The sequence below is a fragment of the Canis lupus genome, chromosome 10 (assembly GCF_011100685.1).
Source record: "Canis lupus familiaris isolate Mischka breed German Shepherd chromosome 10, alternate assembly UU_Cfam_GSD_1.0, whole genome shotgun sequence".
Taxonomy (NCBI): domain Eukaryota; kingdom Metazoa; phylum Chordata; class Mammalia; order Carnivora; family Canidae; genus Canis; species Canis lupus.
The window spans coordinates 11,250,597-11,270,750 of NC_049231.1; the positions used below are offsets into that span (position 1 = coordinate 11,250,597).

General features: G+C 50.6%; 1 protein-coding gene across 2 annotated transcripts; it reads left to right on the forward strand.

Annotated features, from left to right (window-relative positions):
* The first annotated feature begins 1,950 nt into the window (after nt 1-1,950).
* SLC35E3 (solute carrier family 35 member E3) lies at nt 1,951-17,782 on the forward strand. 2 transcript variants are annotated; one of them, XM_038549970.1, is made up of 5 exons: nt 1,951-2,395; nt 3,408-3,518; nt 7,797-7,955; nt 11,692-11,774; nt 15,340-17,776. In XM_038549970.1, the coding sequence occupies exons 1-5, from the start codon at nt 1,994-1,996 to the stop codon at nt 15,524-15,526; spliced, it is 942 nt and encodes a 313-aa protein (XP_038405898.1). In that variant the 5' UTR covers nt 1,951-1,993; the 3' UTR covers nt 15,527-17,776. The 2 variants fall into 2 exon arrangements, with proteins under 2 accessions (XP_038405898.1, XP_038405899.1); XM_038549971.1 differs by lacking the exon at nt 11,692-11,774 and having other exon boundaries at nt 17,581-17,782.
* Nucleotides 17,783-20,154: the final 2,372 nt, after the last annotated feature.

The following is a 20,154-nucleotide window of genomic DNA, read 5'->3' on the forward strand; positions in this document are numbered from 1 at the left end:
TCTCAGGAAAACCGAGTTAGGAAAACTAGTCCTTAGACTTTGACTAATTAACTTCTCATTCTCAAATCTTAAAGGATTCATCTCCTTGGGGAGCTCCTTGACCACCTCCTCCTCCCCAGGTTTAGATCTGATGGTCTTTTTATATTTTCGCACAACCCTATTTTGTTACTTCAAAAATACTTGTTACAGTTCACTACTGTTCACTACCAGTTCTCATTAAGTTCTATGAGAGAGGGTTGGTCTGTTTTTTCCCTCCACTATCTTCCAGATGCCAAGTTTAGTGCCTGGGAAAAAATAATACATGCTCAATATTTGAATAATTCTTACAAAAAAAAGGAAATTAAAACGACTTAGGAATTAAAGACAGAATATTACACTATCCTGAGGACTGTTGATAAAGCTATTCTCAGAGGGGACACTCACAGCCTAAGTTCTTTTATTAAATTTATTTTCTCAGAGATATTATGTATTTTAGAGCAAGCATGCCCCAGTGAGCAGGGAGTGAGAAGCAGAGAGGGAGGGAGAGGGAAAGGGAGACAACCTCCAGTGGACTCTGTCACTGGGCACAGAGCCCCAGCCTAGGGACTCCATCCTGCCACCGAGATCATGACCTGAGCTGACACCAAGAGTTGGGCTCAACCCAATGAGCCACTTACGCACCCCTAAGTCCTTTTATTTTTAAATAAAGGACTGAACATTCTATTCAAGAAATGAAAGTAACTTGAATCACAATCACTAGAAGTAACCTTTGGAAAAAGGCCAATAAAATAGACAAATCAAGAGACAAGACCCAATTTTCAGAATGTGATAGGACAACAGATAAATTTAAAATGTGATTATTCTATACAACTCTAGCCAAGTGTATTAAGGCATTGCAGTTAAATGGGCATTTTAAAATCTTTTTTTAAAAAAGATTTTATTTATTCATGACAGGCACACAAACACAGAGGTAGAGACCCAGGCACAGGGAGAAGCAGGGTCCCTGCGGGGAGCCCGACGCAGGACTCCATCCCCCGACCCGAGGGTCACTCCCTGGGCCCGAGGCAGACGCTCCACCGCGGAGCTCCCCAGGCGCCCCCTAAAGGGCATTTTTCAGCGATTAAAAGGCCCAACATGGATTCAAAACCAAGAAAATCCGACTAGTGTACTAACCATGGGGATAGAGGGTTCATCACACTGCCCAAAATAGGTTTTCAAAATAAATCTTTGCAAATACGCTTCCCGCCTCTGCGGCCAGGGCTCCTTTGCTCCGCACGCACGTAACCACCCCGGCCCGCGGCCCGCGCCCCGGAGGAGCCCCGGACCCCGGAGGAGCCCCGGACCCCGGAGCAGGTCCGCCCACCCGGGAGCAGGCCCGGACCCGGGAGGAGCCCCGGACCCGGGAGGAGGCCCGGACCCCGGAGGAGGCCCGGACCCCGGAGGAGGCCCGGACCCGGAGCAGGTCCGCCGACCCGGGAGCAGGCCCGGACCCAGGAGGAGCCCCGGACCCGGGAGGAGGCCCGGACCCGGGAGGAGCCCCGGACCCGGAGCAGGTCCGCCGACCCGGGAGCAGGCCCCGTCCCCAGAGGCGCCCGGGACCCGGGAGGATCCGCCCCGCCCCGCCCCGCCCCGGGAAGAACCCCGCGCCCCGCCCGCCCCGCCCCGGGAGCCGCCGGCGGCCGAGCACGGGGCCCGCGGCGCACGGACGCTCGGGGCGCGCACGCAGAGCCCAGGCCCCGCGCCCACGCGCCTGCGCAGGTCCCCCCCCCCCCCCCCCGGGGGCGGCGAGCCGGGGGGCCGGGCTAGGGGCGGGCGCTGACGTGCCGCGGCGCCGCGGGCGCTGGGGGGCGGGGCCGGTGCCGCCGAGGCTGCGCTCGCCCGGGGCGCGGGGCGCGGGGCGCGCGGACTCTCCGGGGCGGCGCGGGGCGGCGCGGGGCGGCGGGAGGGGTCGCGGCGGCGGCGGCGGCGGGACGCGGGCCGGACCCGGGGCTGCAGGGCCGCGGCGGGCGGGGCCATGGCGTGGCTTGCGGACCGCATGCGGGGCCACGGGCGCATCGCCGCTGGGCTCCTGCTCAACCTGCTGGTGTCCATTTGCATCGTGTTCCTCAACAAATGGATCTACGTGCACCACGGCTTCCCCAACATGAGCCTGACGCTGGTGCACTTCGTGGTCACCTGGCTGGGCCTGTACGTCTGCCAGAAGCTGGACGTCTTCGCCCCCAAAAGTCTGCCGCCCTCCAAGCTCGTCCTGCTGGCGCTCAGCTTCTGCGGCTTCGTGGTCTTCACCAACCTGTCTCTGCAGAACAACACCGTAGGCACGTACCAGCTGGCCAAGGCCATGACCACGCCGGTCATCCTAGTCATCCAGAGCCTCTGCTACCACAAAACCTTCTCTGCCAAAGTGCAGCTCACGCTGGTGAGTAGCTCCAGCCCCGCACGGCGCCCCCTGCCGGCCCAGCGCGGCCCGGCGGCCTCCCCGGGGGCTTGCAGCCGCGAGCCGCCCCCCCCCCCCCCACCGCCCGGAAGGTTGCTGCCGGGAGCCTCCCCGGGGGCTTGCAGCCGCGAGCCGCCCCCCCCCCCCCGCCCCGGGAGCTTGCAGCCGGGAGCCCCCCTCCCCGGGAGCTTGCAGCCTCGAGGCCCGCGCCCCGCTCTTGCCCGTCGTCTCCAGGTCCCCAAGGGCGTCATCGCCCGTGACCACGTTTTAACTTGGGACTTATTGGGGGGCGAGGTGGAAACCCGCCCTCCCGGCCCTCCTGTCGGGCTCGGCCCCGGAGGGAGCGCCTGCGTGAGCTTTAGCATCTCCGGTTTGCCGGAGACCCTAAGTGCCGCCGGTAAGAAGAGAAGGCTGCGTCGCGTTCCGCAGTTCAGCGGCTCGGAAGAGCTGCAGAAAACCCGAAAACCGGCCCTCCTTTGGCCCGGGGGAATTGCACTCCTGTAGGGTCCTCGGTGACGGTTCAGCGTGAAATCACTTCTCCGAAGGGATCTGCAGCCACATACTGTAGGGGTCTTCTCCTGCCTTTCAGTAAAGGGAGGTGATCATTTTAGCACCCCAGAACTTAAGAGTAGTTAAGATTTGCAGCACGTAAGTTCTTCATGCTTCTGTTACACGTTTCATGCCTGTAGGTTTATTTAGAAGAGGCTGTGCTTGCAGGGCCTATGCATTTGTTGCCAATTGCAATGCCCTGGCTCAGTATTTTACCCAGAATTTTAAATAAAATTAGACATGAACATAGAGAATTAACGTATTTTTACTTTAAGGAGATTGATTTAACAGTGTCTTTCAAATGGGGAGGGGACACCCCATTTATAGAGGTTCATATTTCCCAGTGATGTTTTTATGATTGACCTTGTAAGACAATATGAAAGGAATGCTAAATTTATGTTTCATGAATTGAATCTGAACAACATTTGCCTCTTTTTCTTTACAGATTCCTATAACCTTAGGTGTAATCCTAAATTCTTATTACGATGTGAAGTTTAATTTCCTTGGAATGGTGTTTGCTGCTCTTGGTGTTTTAGTTACATCCCTTTATCAAGTGGTTGGTAATTTCTTTTTTTTTTTTCTCTCTCTCTCTCTCTCTCTATGTGCCTTTTTAGCAGATTTCATAAATTTTGAAGCTGTGTCCCAAGGTTTAGAAAATACAGTATAGAGACAATAGACTGTTGGGAAGAAAGCGTAATTGCGTAAATTGTCTGACTCAAGGTGCAGAGAAGAAAGGAGACAGAGAAACGTGGGTGTGTGATGCTCACCAAATACCTCCCTACCTGTTGTAAGTGTAAAATGCCCATGCTTCCCAGTCTGAGTTTGGAGTAATGCTATATTATTATTATCTGGGAAATCTTTACAGAATGAGTTCTAAGACTTTGTACTTGAGCCCGAGATCATTGGTTAAATTTATGATTTACTCTTTAACTATAAGATGGCTGTGAAGGAGCGAGTGCATTTCCAAAATTTGAACGCGCAAAGGAGAATTTCAGATTTATAAACCTTTGCCTCAGAAAATACGCTGCTATTACAACTTCTGTGTCAGCTTCCAGTGATTTCTCTCTACACATATTGTACAGCGATGGGTATTTCACTTCTTGCGCTGTAGTAGCACAGTGCCTTGCCGATTGCAAGCACTCATTAAAAATTTGTGCATGGATCCACTTACCTCATTACCATAAAATCTCTACGAGTATGGTTTTTTTGTTTCTTACAGAGTGGGAAAAAATAACTCGGTGTAGGGTGCAGTGAGACAGTATTTTCTCTATACTGAAAACCTTGGACTGGAAATTCTGGGTGTGCCTGCTTGGGAAGTCAGCCAAAATGTGTAACCAATTTTCCTTTTTTCACAAATATCTAGCTTATAAACTAAGGGTTTCTTGTTATGAATGTTATGAGTTTAATAATACAGCCTTAGCATCTGAAACTTTCTCTAGTACTGATCACTTCAGAAACATTGTTATGTAGGGACAGCTGGGTGGCTCAGTGGTTCAGCATCTGCCTTCGGCTCAGGGCATGATCCCGGGGTCCTGCATGGGGCCCCCTTCAGGGAGCCTGCTTCTCCCTCTGCCTGTGTCTCTGCCTCTCTCTGTGTCTCTCATGAATAGATAAATAAAATCTAAAAAAAAGAAAAAAGAAAAAAAAGAAAAGAAACATTGTTATGTAAACATTCTGGGGTTGAGTACATTTTTAAGTGTCAAGAAGCAGCGTAAATAGGAGACCGGTGTCATGAAAGGTCGGAGCACCCACTCAGTGCTGTCATTTGGCTCCAAGAGATTCTCTTGAAGAAAATCTCTTCATTACTGCAGAGAGTAATCAGAGGAAGCTCAGCTTTGTGCTTTAAGGTTGTACTTAGGTGTATTTCAGTGGGTTTAGATTTTCTTACTAGATATAGTAAGTGAACATTCCTAGTTGTCTTTTTTGCTAAACAGACTTTTTTTGTTTGGCCCAGTAGGGATTAAATGTTGATTAAGACTAGCAAAAAGTTTTATCAGAACATCAGAATTTCTTGTGTCCCTTCCACATAATTTCATTTCAGAGTATTCACGGTCCTTGCCAATATGAGCATTTTTGTTCCCACAAGTCTCAAAATTGCTATACATTAGAATCAAAGGATTCTGTATCCCTCAGGTTCCTATTCGAAGCAGGATTGGCCAAAGAATGATTGTGGACAAACTGATAGGCAGTTTTCTATTATTAGTAAACAATAAAAGTACTGTTAAGGAATAGGTATAGTCCCCCAAAAGTTCATTTTTAAAAAGTTGTATTTTCCCATTGTATCCAGGTGTAATTTCTCAGTTACTTCTCATACTGCTAGGGCATTAGAAAGAGTTAAAAGATGGGTGAGCCAGTATTAGGTGTTTAATTGTAGAAGGTCGGTTGACTCAGTTATTCATTCATTCATTCATTCATTCATTCAGCAGACATTTCTTCCGCTTGGTGCTCGGCCTTGAAGATATGAAGATGGAAACCAGTTACAATCCAGCTTTGTAGAAACACACGAAGATGCTGAGCACAAGCAGTATAGCTCAGGGGATGAGGAAGGTTTGAGGAACACCGGAGAGCGGCGGTTCCGTAGGGGGGGTGGAGGGTAAGACTCTGTGGAAAAGTCTGTTTTAATGGAAGGGCCCACAGGAATTTGCTGTGCGGAGAAATACAGCAGAGGCCTGTGTGCAGGGATGTGAGAAAGCACAGGGCGTTTGGGGAGAACTTGATTTATCTGGTGAGATCTAGTTGCTTCGTGGCGGCCGAGGCTTGGAGAGGGTGAGACCTGGTGGCGCAGTCCTGATCATGCCAAGGACTGGGCTCCTCATTGTGCAGGCCCAGGAGAGGGCTGGGGACGGGATAGGCCCCAGATGAACCCGTGTAGGGAGGGGTGAGTGAGACCTGGGGAAGGGTGGAGGGGGAGCACCTGGGAGGCACTGAGGTAGGAGACGGCGTCGGGCCAGGAGCGGGCAGCCTGGGGCGGGGTGTGTGTGTGTTCAGGTAGGAGTACTGGGGTCTAGCTCAGCAGGGAGCCCACTGCTCCTGCTCCCCCTGCTCCTGCGCGCTCTCAAATAGATAAAAAAACAAAAAAACAAAAACAAAAAACAGAGCCCAGAAATCTTTCAGAAAAGGAATTAGTGGGATGGGCCAAACGTGGAGGGAGGAAAGTTGGGGGGGGCCGGTCCTTTGGGGAGCTGGTGCCTCGTTATGGGAGCAACACTGCCGGAGCGAATTTGGGGGAGTGAGAACTGAGTCGGGTTTGAACAGTCCCTGGAGAAGTTTGGGATGAAGGTGCCCGGACGGCAGGTGGGTGCCCCAGGCATCAGCTGGGCACCCCAGATGGTGGGTGGGCGCCCCGGGTGGCGGGGGGGGGGGGGGGGGGGGGGGGGCATGACGTCAGTCACGGAGCTAAAAGAAAAAAAAGGCCAGGCGTCGACCTTGGAAACAGTAAGCCAGGGTCGGTGATGGGGCACCTCCTGCCCGAGCCCCTGCAGAGCCGGGGGGCAGCCGCTGCTCCCGCACCAGCCCCCTTCCAGGCGGTTCCCCGTGGGAGATGCGCAGCTGCGGGGGGGCGGGGGGGGGGGCAGCCTGGGGCGCCCCCCCACCCCGTCCCTGTCCGTGGCGGGGGCACCTAGTTACCGGCCCTGCTGCCGCCCCATCCTGCTCAGCTGCCCCGCCCAGCTCTTCAAAGCCACCTTTCTGGTCAAATTTGAAGAACATGTTGAGAACTGATGGGACTTGAGGTTTGGCGGTGTTCATGAATAGTCTTTTTAAGTTTTTAATTGATTTTTTAAAAAAAGATTTTATTTATTTATAAATGAGAGACGGAGAGAGAGAGGCAGAGACCCAGGCAGAGGGAGAAGCAGGCTCCATGCAGGGAGCCCGATGTGGGACTCGATCCGTGCCATGGGGTCACACCCTCCAAGGCAGGCGCCCAATCGCTGAGCCACCCAGGTGTCCGCCTTTTTTTTAATTTTTAAAAAAGATTTTATTTGTTTATTTTAGAGAGAGAAAGAGCATGAGCGGGGCGGGATGGGAGGGGGGTGAGACGAGGAGGGGGCAAGCAGGCTGGGGGGTGGGGAGCGCTGGACCTGGGCTCGATCCCACCACCCGGAGATCCTGACCTGAGCCGAGATCAAGGGTTGGGTGCTTAACAGGCTGAGCTACCCAGGCGCCCTCTGAATGATTTGTGGTTATCAGATTTCTTCGAGTGTGTTGGGGGAGGATTATCCACGGAAAAATGACTCATGAAGAAGAAAATGCCTCTGCCATCCATCGGGTTTTCCAAGGTGAATGAAAGGCCTCACGCTGGTCTGGCCGCCGTGGGCAGCCTCCTGGGATAGCTGAGGCTCCCCCCCCACTTAGTCGGCCCTGCCCACCCTGTACCTTCTGTTTTTTGGAGGGGGGGCAGTTTTAGAAAGAAATGAAATCTGGCCCGCATCTCTGCTCCTGCTCACCACCTAAATTCCCATCCCCATCCCCTTTGCCCGAGATCCCAGGTACCTGTGGGCCCAGGTGTGAATGCACTGACTGGCCCCATTTCCTACGGTCAGCAAGGAGCAGAGGTGGTGGTGGTTTTCTCTTTCTTTATAACTGAGAGGAAAATAGATGGTCATACATTGAGTTTATAAAGCTCCTTTCATCCAAGGTGCTTAAAGGACATTCATATATATTATTGATCTTTTTTAAAAAATTGATCTCTAGAGTCTTGTAGAATAATTAGGCCTGTCCTCTTCTGCCAACCCTGCCCCACATTCCCACCCTTGTGACTAGGGTCATATCTTTTGTTTACCCCTGATGCAATTTTTTTTTTCCTACCTAACTTGTCTTGTTTCCTTGTTTTCAGTGGGTAGGAGCCAAACAGCATGAATTGCAAGTGAACTCGATGCAGCTGCTGTACTACCAGGCCCCCATGTCCTCCGCCATGCTGCTGGTCGTCGTGCCCTTCTTTGAGCCGTTGTTGGGAGAAGGAGGGATATTTGGGCCCTGGTCAGCTTCTGCCTTGGTAAGTCCTCGTTGCTTTGCGGTCTAAGAAACAAGAGAGTCGGGGTCCCCCAGGGAGGCTCCGTGGGTGAAGCGTCGGCCTTGGGCTCAGGTCATGATCCCAGGGTCCTGGGATCGGGCCCGGTGTCGGGCTCCCTGCTCAGCGAGGAGCCTGCCCCTCCTCCTGCTTGTGCTCTGTCTCTCTTTCTCTCTCTCTCTCAAATAAATAAATAAATAAGCGTCTTAAAAAAATTATCTTTAGAAAAATAAAAAGAGAATCATCCCTCCACTCTTGGTGCAATTTTTAGTTTTCAGAGCACGATCTCAGATCCAGTCTCACATTTAATCTTCATAATTACCCTTTAAGGGAGGCAAGCTATGGATTGTTTTTTAGATGAAGAGACTGAGGCACAGCGTGTGTGTGTGTGTGTGTGTGTGTGGTGCACGCGATTTTATATACGTGGAATCATATATATACTGTTTTCATCACGGGTCCCCCGCCCCCCCACACACACATTCAACATTTCATTCCCCTGTCTCTGCCCCTGGAGGTAAGTCATTCTAGTGTGTGTTCTTGTGTTTTTTTTTTTTTCTCCGTGCTATCCGTATCCACATGAACCATGCACGCACATACACGTGTATATATGTAAATTAAACATTTGTTTCTTCGACAAAAGTGGGATCAGAGCATACATAATTTTCTGCATCTTGCTTTTCTCGCTTAAAATCTCATGAAAAAAAAATCTCATGAAAATCTCACCGACACCTTCTGTTCGGTGTCCGTGTAATAGATCTGGTTCTCGACCCCTGTGAACAGTGTTGCAGTAAACATCCTAATGCGGATGCCCTCCGGAGCTGTACTTTTCTTTCCTTTCGAATGGAGTCCTGAGCATAGAATTGCCAGATCAAAGGGAAGTGTACTTTGGGGACTTTTTAAGTTACAAAGTATAATCTGCCTACTTAGGGAAGGAATTTCTGCTTCCCACAACTTTAGCCTTTGGAACACAGTCCATAGAAGAGGCCTGTTTCTTGGTGGTGTCAGTTTTTCAGACTTACATAATTCTTACTCCATTCCAAGAACGACTCCAACACTTTGCCAGTGTTGACTTTAATTTAATCCTCATAACGACTTTATTAGGTGGATACCATTATTATCTTTATATTTAATAGGATCCAGGAGGAGGAGACTGAGGGACAGAATTAAGACCCCAGAGCCAGGGAGCAGAGCCAGAGCACGAGTCCAGGCCTGCTGCCTCTAAAACCCCTAGATTCTGAAGTTCTCTGTGGTGCCGCCTCTGAGCCAAATGCTGGCCGCTTCAGATTCAGCTACTGGGGTATATAACTTTTTTTCCACAGTAGAAACCACTTGACTGACTCTCATAATATTTCCTCTTAATGTTACAAAAGTTCTAGCTGTCTTGTTTACTCAGTCTTCAAACGCTTTAGCTTATTAGATGCTTTACACTAGGAGAGAGCTTTATGCGATAAATTCAAAAAAGAGAAAAGCACCAGGAAGGCCCCCCCAAAAATTCAGAGGAACTAAGAACATTGCAGTCTGAGGCCAGTGAATAAGAAAAAGTCACCTTTGTTCCTTAATGTCCCTAGAGGGCATCATGCCTCAAAGTAGAGCATGTAATTGGGTTTCAGTGCCGAGTCGTCAAGAAGTACGCGAGTAGCATTCTAACAATTCAATAAAATTAACAATGGTATATTTGTAGAAATCAGTTTTTTAAGTCTTTTTTAAGAGGTTTTATTTATCCATGAGAGACACAGAGAGAGGCAGAGACACAGGCAGAGGGAGAAGCGGGCTCCCTGCAGGGAACCCGCTGTGGGACCCGATCCGAGGACCCCAGGATCACACCCTGAGCTGAAGGCAGCTGCTCAGCTGCTGAGCCCCCCAGGTGCCCCTAGTTTTTTACGTCTTTAATGAACAAAGGTATGTTAGTTGAAAATATAAAGGACCTCACTGTTGTAAAACAAACAAGGTATTACTGTTTTTACCTAAGTGGGACACAAATCAGCTCCTTTAGCCCTCCTCTGACTTCGATAATCTAAAAGCTGTGATAAAACCTTCCAGACAGAATCTTCAAATGTGATACATTTTCTTTAATTCTTTAGAATTTAATTTTTTCTTTTTCTTATTTTTTTAAAGACTAATGTATTTCTTTTTTTTTTAATTTTTTTTATTTATTTATGATAGTCACAGAGAGAGGCAGAGACATAGGCAGAGGGAGAAGCAGGCTCCATGCACCGGGAGCCCGATGTGGGATTCGATCCCGGGTCTCCAGGATCGTGCCCTGAGCCAAAGGCAGGCGCCAAACCGCTGCGCCACCCAGGGATCCCAAATTTTTTTCTTTTTAAAGAAAAATATTTATTTGAGAGAGAGAGTGAGTGAGCAGAGGGAGGGGCAGAGGGAGAGGGAGCAGCAGACCCCCACTTCGCTGACTGAGCCACCCAGGTGCCCCCAGTAATTTAAATTTCTTAATAATTCAAATCATAACTGATATTTTATCTAAATTCTCTTACTTAGAAGTAGGAAATGACTTTATAAATTTTTAAGTAAAACAGCAGGGAAGGTTTTTACAGAGTGCGCTTGCAGTGGACCAGCCACTTTGTCCTCCATCCTCAGCCAAGTCGGTTTCTCCCGTGACCCATGCACACGCCATGTGCTTTCCTGCCTCCATGGTTAGGCTCCTACTGTTTCCTTTCCTGACAACCCCACTCCTCCTTCTCTCTCTAACCTGTGCATACATCGAAGATCCAAACATTCCCTAACCCGAGCCCCAAATAACACTTCCTGCCTAGAGATTGATAAAAAAAAAAAAACCTGTTGTGTGCTTGCCTGTTCTCAAGGCAGTGCTCAAGACTTGTATGCAATTCCTGACCTCACTCTGGCTCACGTGGTTAAGAGGTACTCTATCAGAGTGGGTTATGATCAGGGACTCTAGAATTAGGCTACCCTGTGCTTAAATCTCAGCCGTACCCCTTACAGCTGTGTGATCTAAGGCAAATTGCTTTTTGTCTCTGCTCATCTGTTAAAAAAAAAAAAAAAAAAAAAGATACTATTTTACTACCTCATGGGTGTTTGTGAGGAATTAAATAAGTTAATGTACATAAAACATTTCAGACAGTTCTTGGCATGTAATAAATACTATGTACGTGCAAGCTGTGGTTATCATGATTTTTAGTATGTCCTCAAGTGGTTTTGAAGCTCTTTGAGGACAAGATTCCACTCTGTTCCTCCAAAGGTGTGGCCTAGCTTTATGCCCAATGATGTAATTTAAGTAAGAATAAATATGAGCAATTCATAGAAAAACATCTGGAAGGAATTGTGCAACGGTATTAACGGCGATGGGTGATTAGGATTTTAAAGAGTCCTTATATTCTTTTTGCTTATTACCTTTATTTTCTGATCTGTCTTTATGGACTATGCATTACTTTTATAATTAGAAAATTATCACAAAATAATTTTTCTTCAGATAGATAAGAAAAATGAACCTGAAAATTCACAGTCTCTGATACCAGGATATTATTGGAGAATATTCCATTGCATTTTGTAGACAAAATGACATTCCTGAATACTATTCATTGTTCTTTTACCCTCAATTCCTGCTGTCCCCCAAATTGAAACTTTGAAACTCTTGTTCTTAAGCGTTGTTATTTAAGTTTTTAGGAATGCCTAAGGAAATGTATTTTTACTTGATGACCATACTGATCGCAACTGCTTCACATTAATGATTCTTTGGGTTTGTTCGTAGCTTATGGTGCTGCTCTCTGGAGTGATAGCTTTCATGGTGAACTTATCAATTTATTGGATCATTGGGAACACGTCACCAGTCACGTATCCTTTTCCTAGTAACTCACAAATGCAGTCTTTTGTATCTTCCCAAACTCTGTCACATGCATTTCCTTCTGGGAGTCTTGCACTTACCTAATTTTGTGGCCTAAATGGAGTACGTTGGCTGATCTTCAGTCTTTTCCTCTATCTTCCCACACTCGACTCTATGGAAAGTTAAACGTGAGCCAGGGAAATGGGTTCGTTTTCTGTCTCATGAATGCTTTTTAGTCTCGTATGCAGTAAGCGATCTTTTCCCTTGTCGAAATCAACACGGAACACCGATCCTGGCACACAGTGGAGTTAAATAGATACTTGTTGAGTGGATAATGGAGCGGATGCTTCTCAGTCTCCATGGTGATACAGGAGAGGTACAGCTAGTCCGAAAACAGAAGACAATTTCAGACTTTCAAATCTGACTTTCAGATAATGTTTTTGTACTTATTTGGGTATGGCCGTGCCTGTTTTTCTCAGTATTACTTCTAATCAAGAAATGAAATCAGGCCTTAAAGGTCTGAATCATTTTTTACATTTTTGCTTGTTATTCTGTTTCTCTTCTTGTTTCGCTCTGCCTCCACTCTTAAGCAAAGGCAGAGAAGGATTTCCCCAAATCAGAGAGGTGATTTAGCAACGTTATATCCGAGTGTGCTGATTTACTTAAATGAGTGAACTCCGAGATGTCAGCCACCGTAAAAAAGCAGCATATTTGCCAACTATCAACAAGTACCAACAACAATTATAATATTTATTTTTTTAACAAACCAACACTTAATAAACGTTTATTTTGCACCAGGCACTGTTGGAAGCAAACACCTAAGGTGTGTTAGGGCATCAAACCCTCAGAGCAGCTCCGTGAGGTAAATTCTATCATTTTGTTTTACAGAGGAGTTAGTGGAGGTGCAGAGAGGTTAAGTAAAGCACTTCGGTCACATGGCAGAGCCGTGTAGCGTCCAGATTTGAACCCAGGCGGTAGTCTCAGAGCTTGTGTACCATGCTGCGGAATCAAGGCATCCAGTGACGTGCCCTGATTAAGAACATTCATTCACTCAACAAATATTGAACACCCACTATAAGCCATGCATGGACTTAACAGGTATTTACGTGAGGACTCTCCAATGTACGCGGGGCGCTGGAGATACACTGGGGAACCACAGGCAAAAACCCTTGCTCCCACAGGTCTCAGCAAGTTGCAGTGCTGGTGAGAGACTAGAAACAAGAAAAAAGTTAAAATATGCAGTGTTAGGTAGCGTGGAGCGCCGAGGAGAAAAAGCGAAGCAGGAAAGCGGATAGGAAATGTCAGGGACTGAGTGGAAACTTGAGAGGGGGTGACCAGGAGGGCATCCACAGCAAGGGGGCTTCTGAGTGAGGACCTGGAGGAAATGAAGCTGCCCCCCTGCAGGTTGGCACAAAGGGCGGTCCTGGCAGGAGGCACAGTGGTGAGGCCCCGAGGAACAAGGGAGGCTTGTGCTGCAGCAGGACGAGTGCAGGGTGGAGATCGTGGGGTTCTGAGCGGTTGGGGCACTGGCCGGCCAGGCTCCCCCCTACCTCCGGCCATTCCTCTGGGTGAGATGGGGGGCCCGTGCCTGCAGCGGGAAACAAGGTGATGTCACCTGTGTGGCACTGGGGTCAGTCCGGGCCGCAGGGTTGAGAACGGGCGGAGGCAGCGTCCTTCAGCCTCAGCGCTGTGGACCTCGCGGGCTGGGCGGCCCCCTGGGCAGAGGCCTGCCCGCACCCCAGAGGATGCTCAGAGCATCCCCGCGGCCCCAGGAGCCCCTTCTCCGGATCAGGACAGCAGGGAAGGTATTGGACCTTGTTGGTGGCACAGTCACCCTGGCAGAGACCCCTGCCCCAGAAGAGGGGGGAGAAGAAGGCACCCCCGGGAGAGCATGGCCTGGGTACCGCGAGGCGCCGTCGGGGTCCGGGCGCGCCCTCGGGCCTTGCGGGCAGCGCTGGCTCGTGGGCCGTAGGGAAGGGAGAGGAAACGGGGTGGCTCCCGGGTGCAGGGCCGGGGAGGTGGCCCCGGCGGCGGGACGTCCCGGAGGAGGTTGGCGGGGGTTCCAGAGACAGCCGGGGTCCCCGGGGTGGGGTGAGCAGGCCCGGGAGGAGGGCGGGGGCGCCGGGGGACTGCGGCTGGCAGGCCGGGGGGGCGGAGAGAGGAGCCAGGGGAGCTGGGAATACCGGGTATGCGCTGCTCCTTTTGGGTTCTATATAATATACTGTGGGGTTTTTGCTTTTTGCCTCGAATTTCCCTTCCCTCGAGGATGAGCCTCTTCCAGGGACCGTGAGCTACGGGAAGGGCGCCGCGAGCGCGGGCGGGCGCCCCGGGGCCGGGTCCTCGGGGGTCGCGTCCCCGTGGTCTCCGGGGGGCGCCCGTCCCCGTGGTCACGGCCCCGTTCCCTGCCCTCCTGGCGGCCCGGCAGCCGCGTCCCCGCGGCGTCGAGGCGCAGGTGGGCGTCCAGGTGCGGGTGGGCGGGTCGGCGCGTGGCGGGGCCGCGGACACCTGGAGCCGGAGCCGTTTCCAGTCAACGTCACCGGAGGAGGGGCCGGGCGCCCATCGGACCCCGGGAAAGCAGTGACGTCATAATTTATTTGGAAAAAAGCCCACCTACGTCAAGTATGGGAAGAGCCCCTGAAGGAGCGCCGGGCGTTCAGCTGTGCGCGGTGCGCGGCGGCTGCGGGGCCCGGGGCCTGGGGGCGGGACGCGGCGGAGCTGGGGGGCGGGGGGGCTGCGCGGGCCACGGTGGAGGGAAGGGGGCGCAGCCGGGCGTGTCGTGGGTGCTCGTGGGTGCTCGGCCTCGCTCGCCCCTTCCCCGTCGCCCTCCCAAGCGGAGGCGCCCTGGGGGGCGGGGGGCGTGCCACGGGGGGTGCCCTGGGGGCGGGGGGTCTCCTGGGGGGTAGAGGCACCCTGGGGGGCGGGGGGCGTGCCCCGGGGATGCCCTGGGGGTGGGGGGGGTGCCCTGGGGGGTGGAGGCACCCTGGGAGGCGAGGGGCATGCCCTGGGCGGTTGGGGGGCTCCCTGGGGGCCAGGGGGCGCCCTAGAGGGCGAGGGGCACGCCCTGGGCGGTTGGAGGGGTGTCCTGGGGGGCGGGGGGCGCCCTGGGGCGCTTGCCTGGAGCCCGCGGTTGGTGGGTGCCGCGCGGCCCTGCTGCCAAGGGACTGTACTGGAGGTAGCCCGGGAGGGCAGGTGGTTAATCGCCGCAGAGCATCTTCGTCCAGCCCTGGAGCATAGCCCCCCCCCCCCCCCCCGCCCCGCTTAGCTCTTCTTGGGGGGCGGGGGGCGGAGACAGAAGGTAGTTGAGGCGGTTTCCTGTCCCTCCCACTGAGAAAACGAGGATCCAGCCGGACTGAGGTTCTTCTTTCCTCCATGGGGGAGGGGCGGGGGCAGATTGGGTGTGTGCTTCCCGCAGTCCTGGAAGCCTCGGGAAGGCCTCGTGCGTGTGCGAGAGTATGACATCTGGCTTGCTTCCCTTCTCCATGTGTGGGAGTGTGTGGACCTCACAGTCTAGCTTGTTGGGTTTGGTTTTGTTTTGTTTTTTTCTCTTTTTTTTGGATCCTTAGCCAAAAACCTCAGCTATAACATGTTTGGACACTTCAAGTTCTGCATCACTTTGTTTGGAGGATATGTTTTATTTAAAGATCCACTGTCAGTTAATCAGGGTCTTGGCATCTTGTGCACGTTATTTGGCATCCTCGCCTATACCCATTTTAAACTCAGTGAACAGGAAGGAAGTAAGAGTAAATTGGTACAGCGTCCTTAGTTGGGTTTTGGTGGAGAAGAGAAAGCCACCCCCAAGAAGAAGAAAAGCGTTAAGTGTGCAAGTTACTTTCAAAGAAGGAAGAAGAAGTCATATCATAGAATTCGTTGGATGATGGTGTGCAAGGAGTAACACAAAGGAAACTATCCGCGAACATGACTTTCTCATTTAGAGTCCCTCTCAAACAGTGGCTCGTGCTTCTTTGCAAAGATGGATTATGTGAAGCCTAGAGGATGGTTTGGTTATGACCAAATGAAATACATGAAATTAAAGTTCTGTAAGTGACAAAGGACTCCAGATCACCATCCTCCAAAATATGTCGTGGTTTGTAAGTGTTCATACCCCGCTAAGGAAGGCCAGGGAGGACTCCTTGCCTTGCTGGTAGGTGGCCCCCAGGGTGAGCTCTTTTGTTATTTCAGCCAAAGCGTTCAAGCCAGAATTTAAATCTGGCATTTCTGTTTTAGCTGGTTTAGTATAACTTCTTGCTTCTTGCACTTACAGAAATGAAATGTCATTTATGGAAAGCAGGGTGTAGGAAAAAAGCCCGGAAGACCAAATCCAATTCTAAAAGCACCATATTTCTTTTTTTTTTTTTTAAAGCACCATATTTCCAGTAGAAAATTGATACTAGAAGTTACACGTTCTCCAGAAGACTACAGTTGTTATAGGTACACTCATGTTTCTGAGCTCTCAGGGACCTCTAGAAACTGGATACGACATTAAAAAAACAAAAATTGCTCCATGTTTCAAAGAGAAGGCTAGGCAGCCCAGGTGGCTTAGCAGTTTAGCGCCTGCCTTCGGCCCAGGGCCTGATCCTGGAGACCCAGGATCGAGTCCCACGTCAGGCTCCCTGCATGGAGCCTGCTTCTCCCTCTGCCTGTGTCTCTGCCTCTCTCTCTCTGTGTCTCTCATGAATAAATAAAATCTTTAATAAATAATAAAATCTGATTTAAAAAGAACACAGAGAAGGCTGTGAATGGAGTAGAGCAGGTGTCTTGTCCCCTTCTCCGGCTTTTTGAGCATTTCCTGTTGGTGATTTCTTAGCAGCACCTCTCTGCTGTCACCCCCTACCTCCCTCATTGGAGGTATCTGTGGAGTGCTCTTTGGCATTCAGGGATTTGTAGTGAACCATCTGAGCTTTCTAAGTGGGCCGAGGGAAATTTTCGTGCAGCACATCAGGGCAAATACTATCCAAACAGTAAGCAGAAACTTAGTGAAAATCAGAAAAAAGGTTTTAAAGAGCAGTAGAAAAATAGTCAATATTTATCCCATTCCATTAGTTTTTAAAGGGATGACTTTTAAAAATTAGGTGAGGGAGCACATTTCCTTGCAAAGTGTGTCTCTGCCTTCCAGCCTTCTCAGTGCTCCCGACGGTGGAGCACTGAAAGCTGCTGTTGATAACTTCTCACAATAAATTGACAGAGACAGATGATCTCTCTTGTAATAATTCTTTTAAAAGTATTACTTATAAACTCTAAGTGAAAAAACAACTCAAGAGGACAGCCACATGGATTAAAAAAACATACCTTTTAGGATCCCCCCCCCCCCCCCCGGCCTGTTTGAAATGAGAAACCTCACTGAAGAGCCGTTCTGACAAAATTTCAATGTATTGGTCAATTGTCGTGCGACTCGCATGTGTGATTTTCTGTTTTTTGTTTTTAAATATTCTTTGGTTTGTCTCAGTTTCTAAAGATACATCTTACTGTGCTAAGAATTATGAAGCAATCTGTCTTGCCACATGGGCCTCAGGCATTATGTTTGTCTAACAAAGGTTCGCCGTGTGTGTTTAAATGAACATACAATTATTCCCCCAAAGCTGGAGAAAAGTATTTCCGTGCATTAAGGATTGTGTGACTTCTGTACGCGGACCGCTGAGTTGATTTGTGCCATGTGGAAATTCTTAACTGTAAATACTCGGGAGGTATAATAAATGACGGATGCCAATAGGACCACAGTAAGAAGGTTGGAGCAAGATAGGGCAAGTGGATGTGTATAAATAAGTGAATGCAATCTCTACTACTGGAACTAGAGTCTGATAAACTTTTTTTGCCCTGAAGATGATCTTCCCATTGAAAGGCAATTCCTGGGGAAATGACCAGGCCCAACCACAGAAACAAGCCAGAAACACAGTGCTGGGGATGAACACCCACCGTCCTCTTGTTACAGACGTAACCGTATCTGTTCTTAATTCTATGTTAAATGGCCGAACTTCAGTTTTTACCTGTTACAAATAAAGAGAACCTGATATTTTAACTTTCATGTTGTGTGTCCGAGCTTCTTAGAACCAGTGAAAGGATAGCATCTGTGTGTATTTGCAGCGGTAATGCTGGCCTGTCCAGCTCCCAAAAAGGCAGAATCTAATAAAACAAAATTCTCATGTTATTTTAAAGTGGCACAGGGGCACCTGGCTGGCTCAGTTGCCCAAGCATGTGACTCTTGATCTTTGGGTTGTGGGTCCGAGCCCCATGTTGGGTGTAGAGATTACTTAAAAAAATAAAATCTTTAAAAAGATAAAATGGGGCACCTAGGTGGCTCAGTCCGTTAAGTGTCCAACTCTCGATTTCAGCCCAGGGCTGTGAGATCGAGCCCTACATCAGGCTCCACACTGGGCATGGAGCCTGCTTGAGATTAGGAACTGAGCCCTGCATCCTGCTCTGTGCTCAGCAAGGAGTCTGCTTGGGATTCTCGCCCTCTGCCCCGCCTCCAATTGTGCTCACCTCTGTCTCTCTCTAAGATAAATAAAATCTTAAAAAAAAAAAATCTTAAAAACAAGTAACACAAAGCAGAAATCTGCCTCTGAAATAAAGCAAGCTTTCTCCTGTTACATTTTTGTAAATGCTTTTTAAACCTTGCCATTTTTTAGGTCTTAATCTTCCGTATTTTTAATTTATTTAAAAGCGACAGCATTAATCAGGCATTCCACATGGACTCCATCAGTAAACAGCTGTTGGGTGAATGGATGTACAGAATGGCCAGAGAACGGAGACCAGATTTATTAGATAGCTGACTTGCATTCCTGTTCCCGATCTCTTCCATTCCTTCCTGAGCTCAGGCATACAATGATAATTTCATTCAGTCTGCGAAAGATTATTGAACAGTTTATTATGCCAGGTACTCCAGTAGGCACAGTGCGAAGATGGTCCTTTTGAGCCCAAACTACTGTATTCCTTATGATCTTAAGCATCCAGCTAGCAGAAAAGATAGACATTAATTAAATAAAAACAAAGTGAGTTTATGATGACAAATTCAGATAAATGCTAAAAACAGTTCTCCAGAGCCTGCACCAAGAATCTGGCCCAGGATTGGTTGTTAGTGAAGGTGTCCATAAAGAAAAGATGACCAAGCTGAGCTCTGATGGATCTAGGGACATTCGACAAGTGAAGGAAGGGGATCATGTTCTGGTTAGAAGGAATAGCACGTGCAAAGGCCCAGCGGTTGGAGGAACTGTGATGAGTCGAACTGCGAACAGGATGGAGTAGAGAGGCTGCTTCGGGGAGGGGAGATACGCCGACCTGAGCCCAGAGAGGAAGGCTGGCCTGGGGCCGTGGAACACCTTGCAGGCCGTGGCGGGAATCTCGTCTGGGCAAGAGGGAGTGTGTTCTGGGTGTTGTCACACAACCCCTTTGTTTCGAAACTGATGAGGGAGACCCCGAGACCAGGAGACCTCCTAGAAGCCAGCTGGGAGACAGCGGACCGGGATGTGCCGCTTGGTGGGGAGGTGGCAGCGAGGGGCAGATCTGGTGGCCCCCCCACGGCGGCTGCAGATGGATCTGACATGGGGGGTCGGGGATCCCACTGGTGGGCGTCGCTGAGAGCGAGTGATGCCATCTTGCGAGATGATAAGCAGGGACGAGATGGGGCCCGGGCAGGAGGCGGGGAGGAGAGGCGCCTCCGAGACCCCAGTGAAAACTGCTAATCAGGTAACCAGGTAGGCGCAGGTGTGGAAGTCAGGCCGTGATTCCGTGGGAAGGGGGTTCGCGAGTGGGCCCGTGGGGAGGGGAACTCCGACCGCTGGGCCTGTATTAAGACCTTCCAGCCGGGCCTTGAGGAGCCCGCACACACCGGGGGAGGCCGCGGTGGTAAAATGGGGGGGCGGGTGGACAGCTGGGACTCCCCGGGAGAGGCTGAGGTGGACGTGCACGCAAAGCAGCCCCGGCTTTACGGACAATTCCCTCTTTCTTTTAAAAAAGATCTTATTTATTCATGAGAGACCCAGAGAGAGATTGGGGCAGAGACCCAGGCAGAGGGAGCAGCAGGCTCCAGGCGGGGAGCCCGACGTGGGACCCGACCCCGAGACCCCGGGGTCACTCCCTGGGCCAGAGGCAGGCGCCAACCACCGGCCCCCGGCGGCCCGACAACCCTCCTTGAGCGTGGGCATTAGCAAGGCGGTTTGGGCCGAGTGGTCGGTGGGCGAGGAGGTGGCCGGCATCCTCGGCCGGGTCGGTCCTGTCGCTGTGGCAGCCTGCAGGATCCACGCTGGCTGACCCGGGGCCCCGGGGGCCGCAGTGCGACCCTAACTTAGCACAGTGGGGCTTGTTAGGGAAGTGGAACCGCGGGCCTGCGGGGGGCACAGCGCTTCCCGGAGCTGGGAGGTCCTTCGCCCTGGAAGGGCTTCCAGTTCTGGCTCCTGC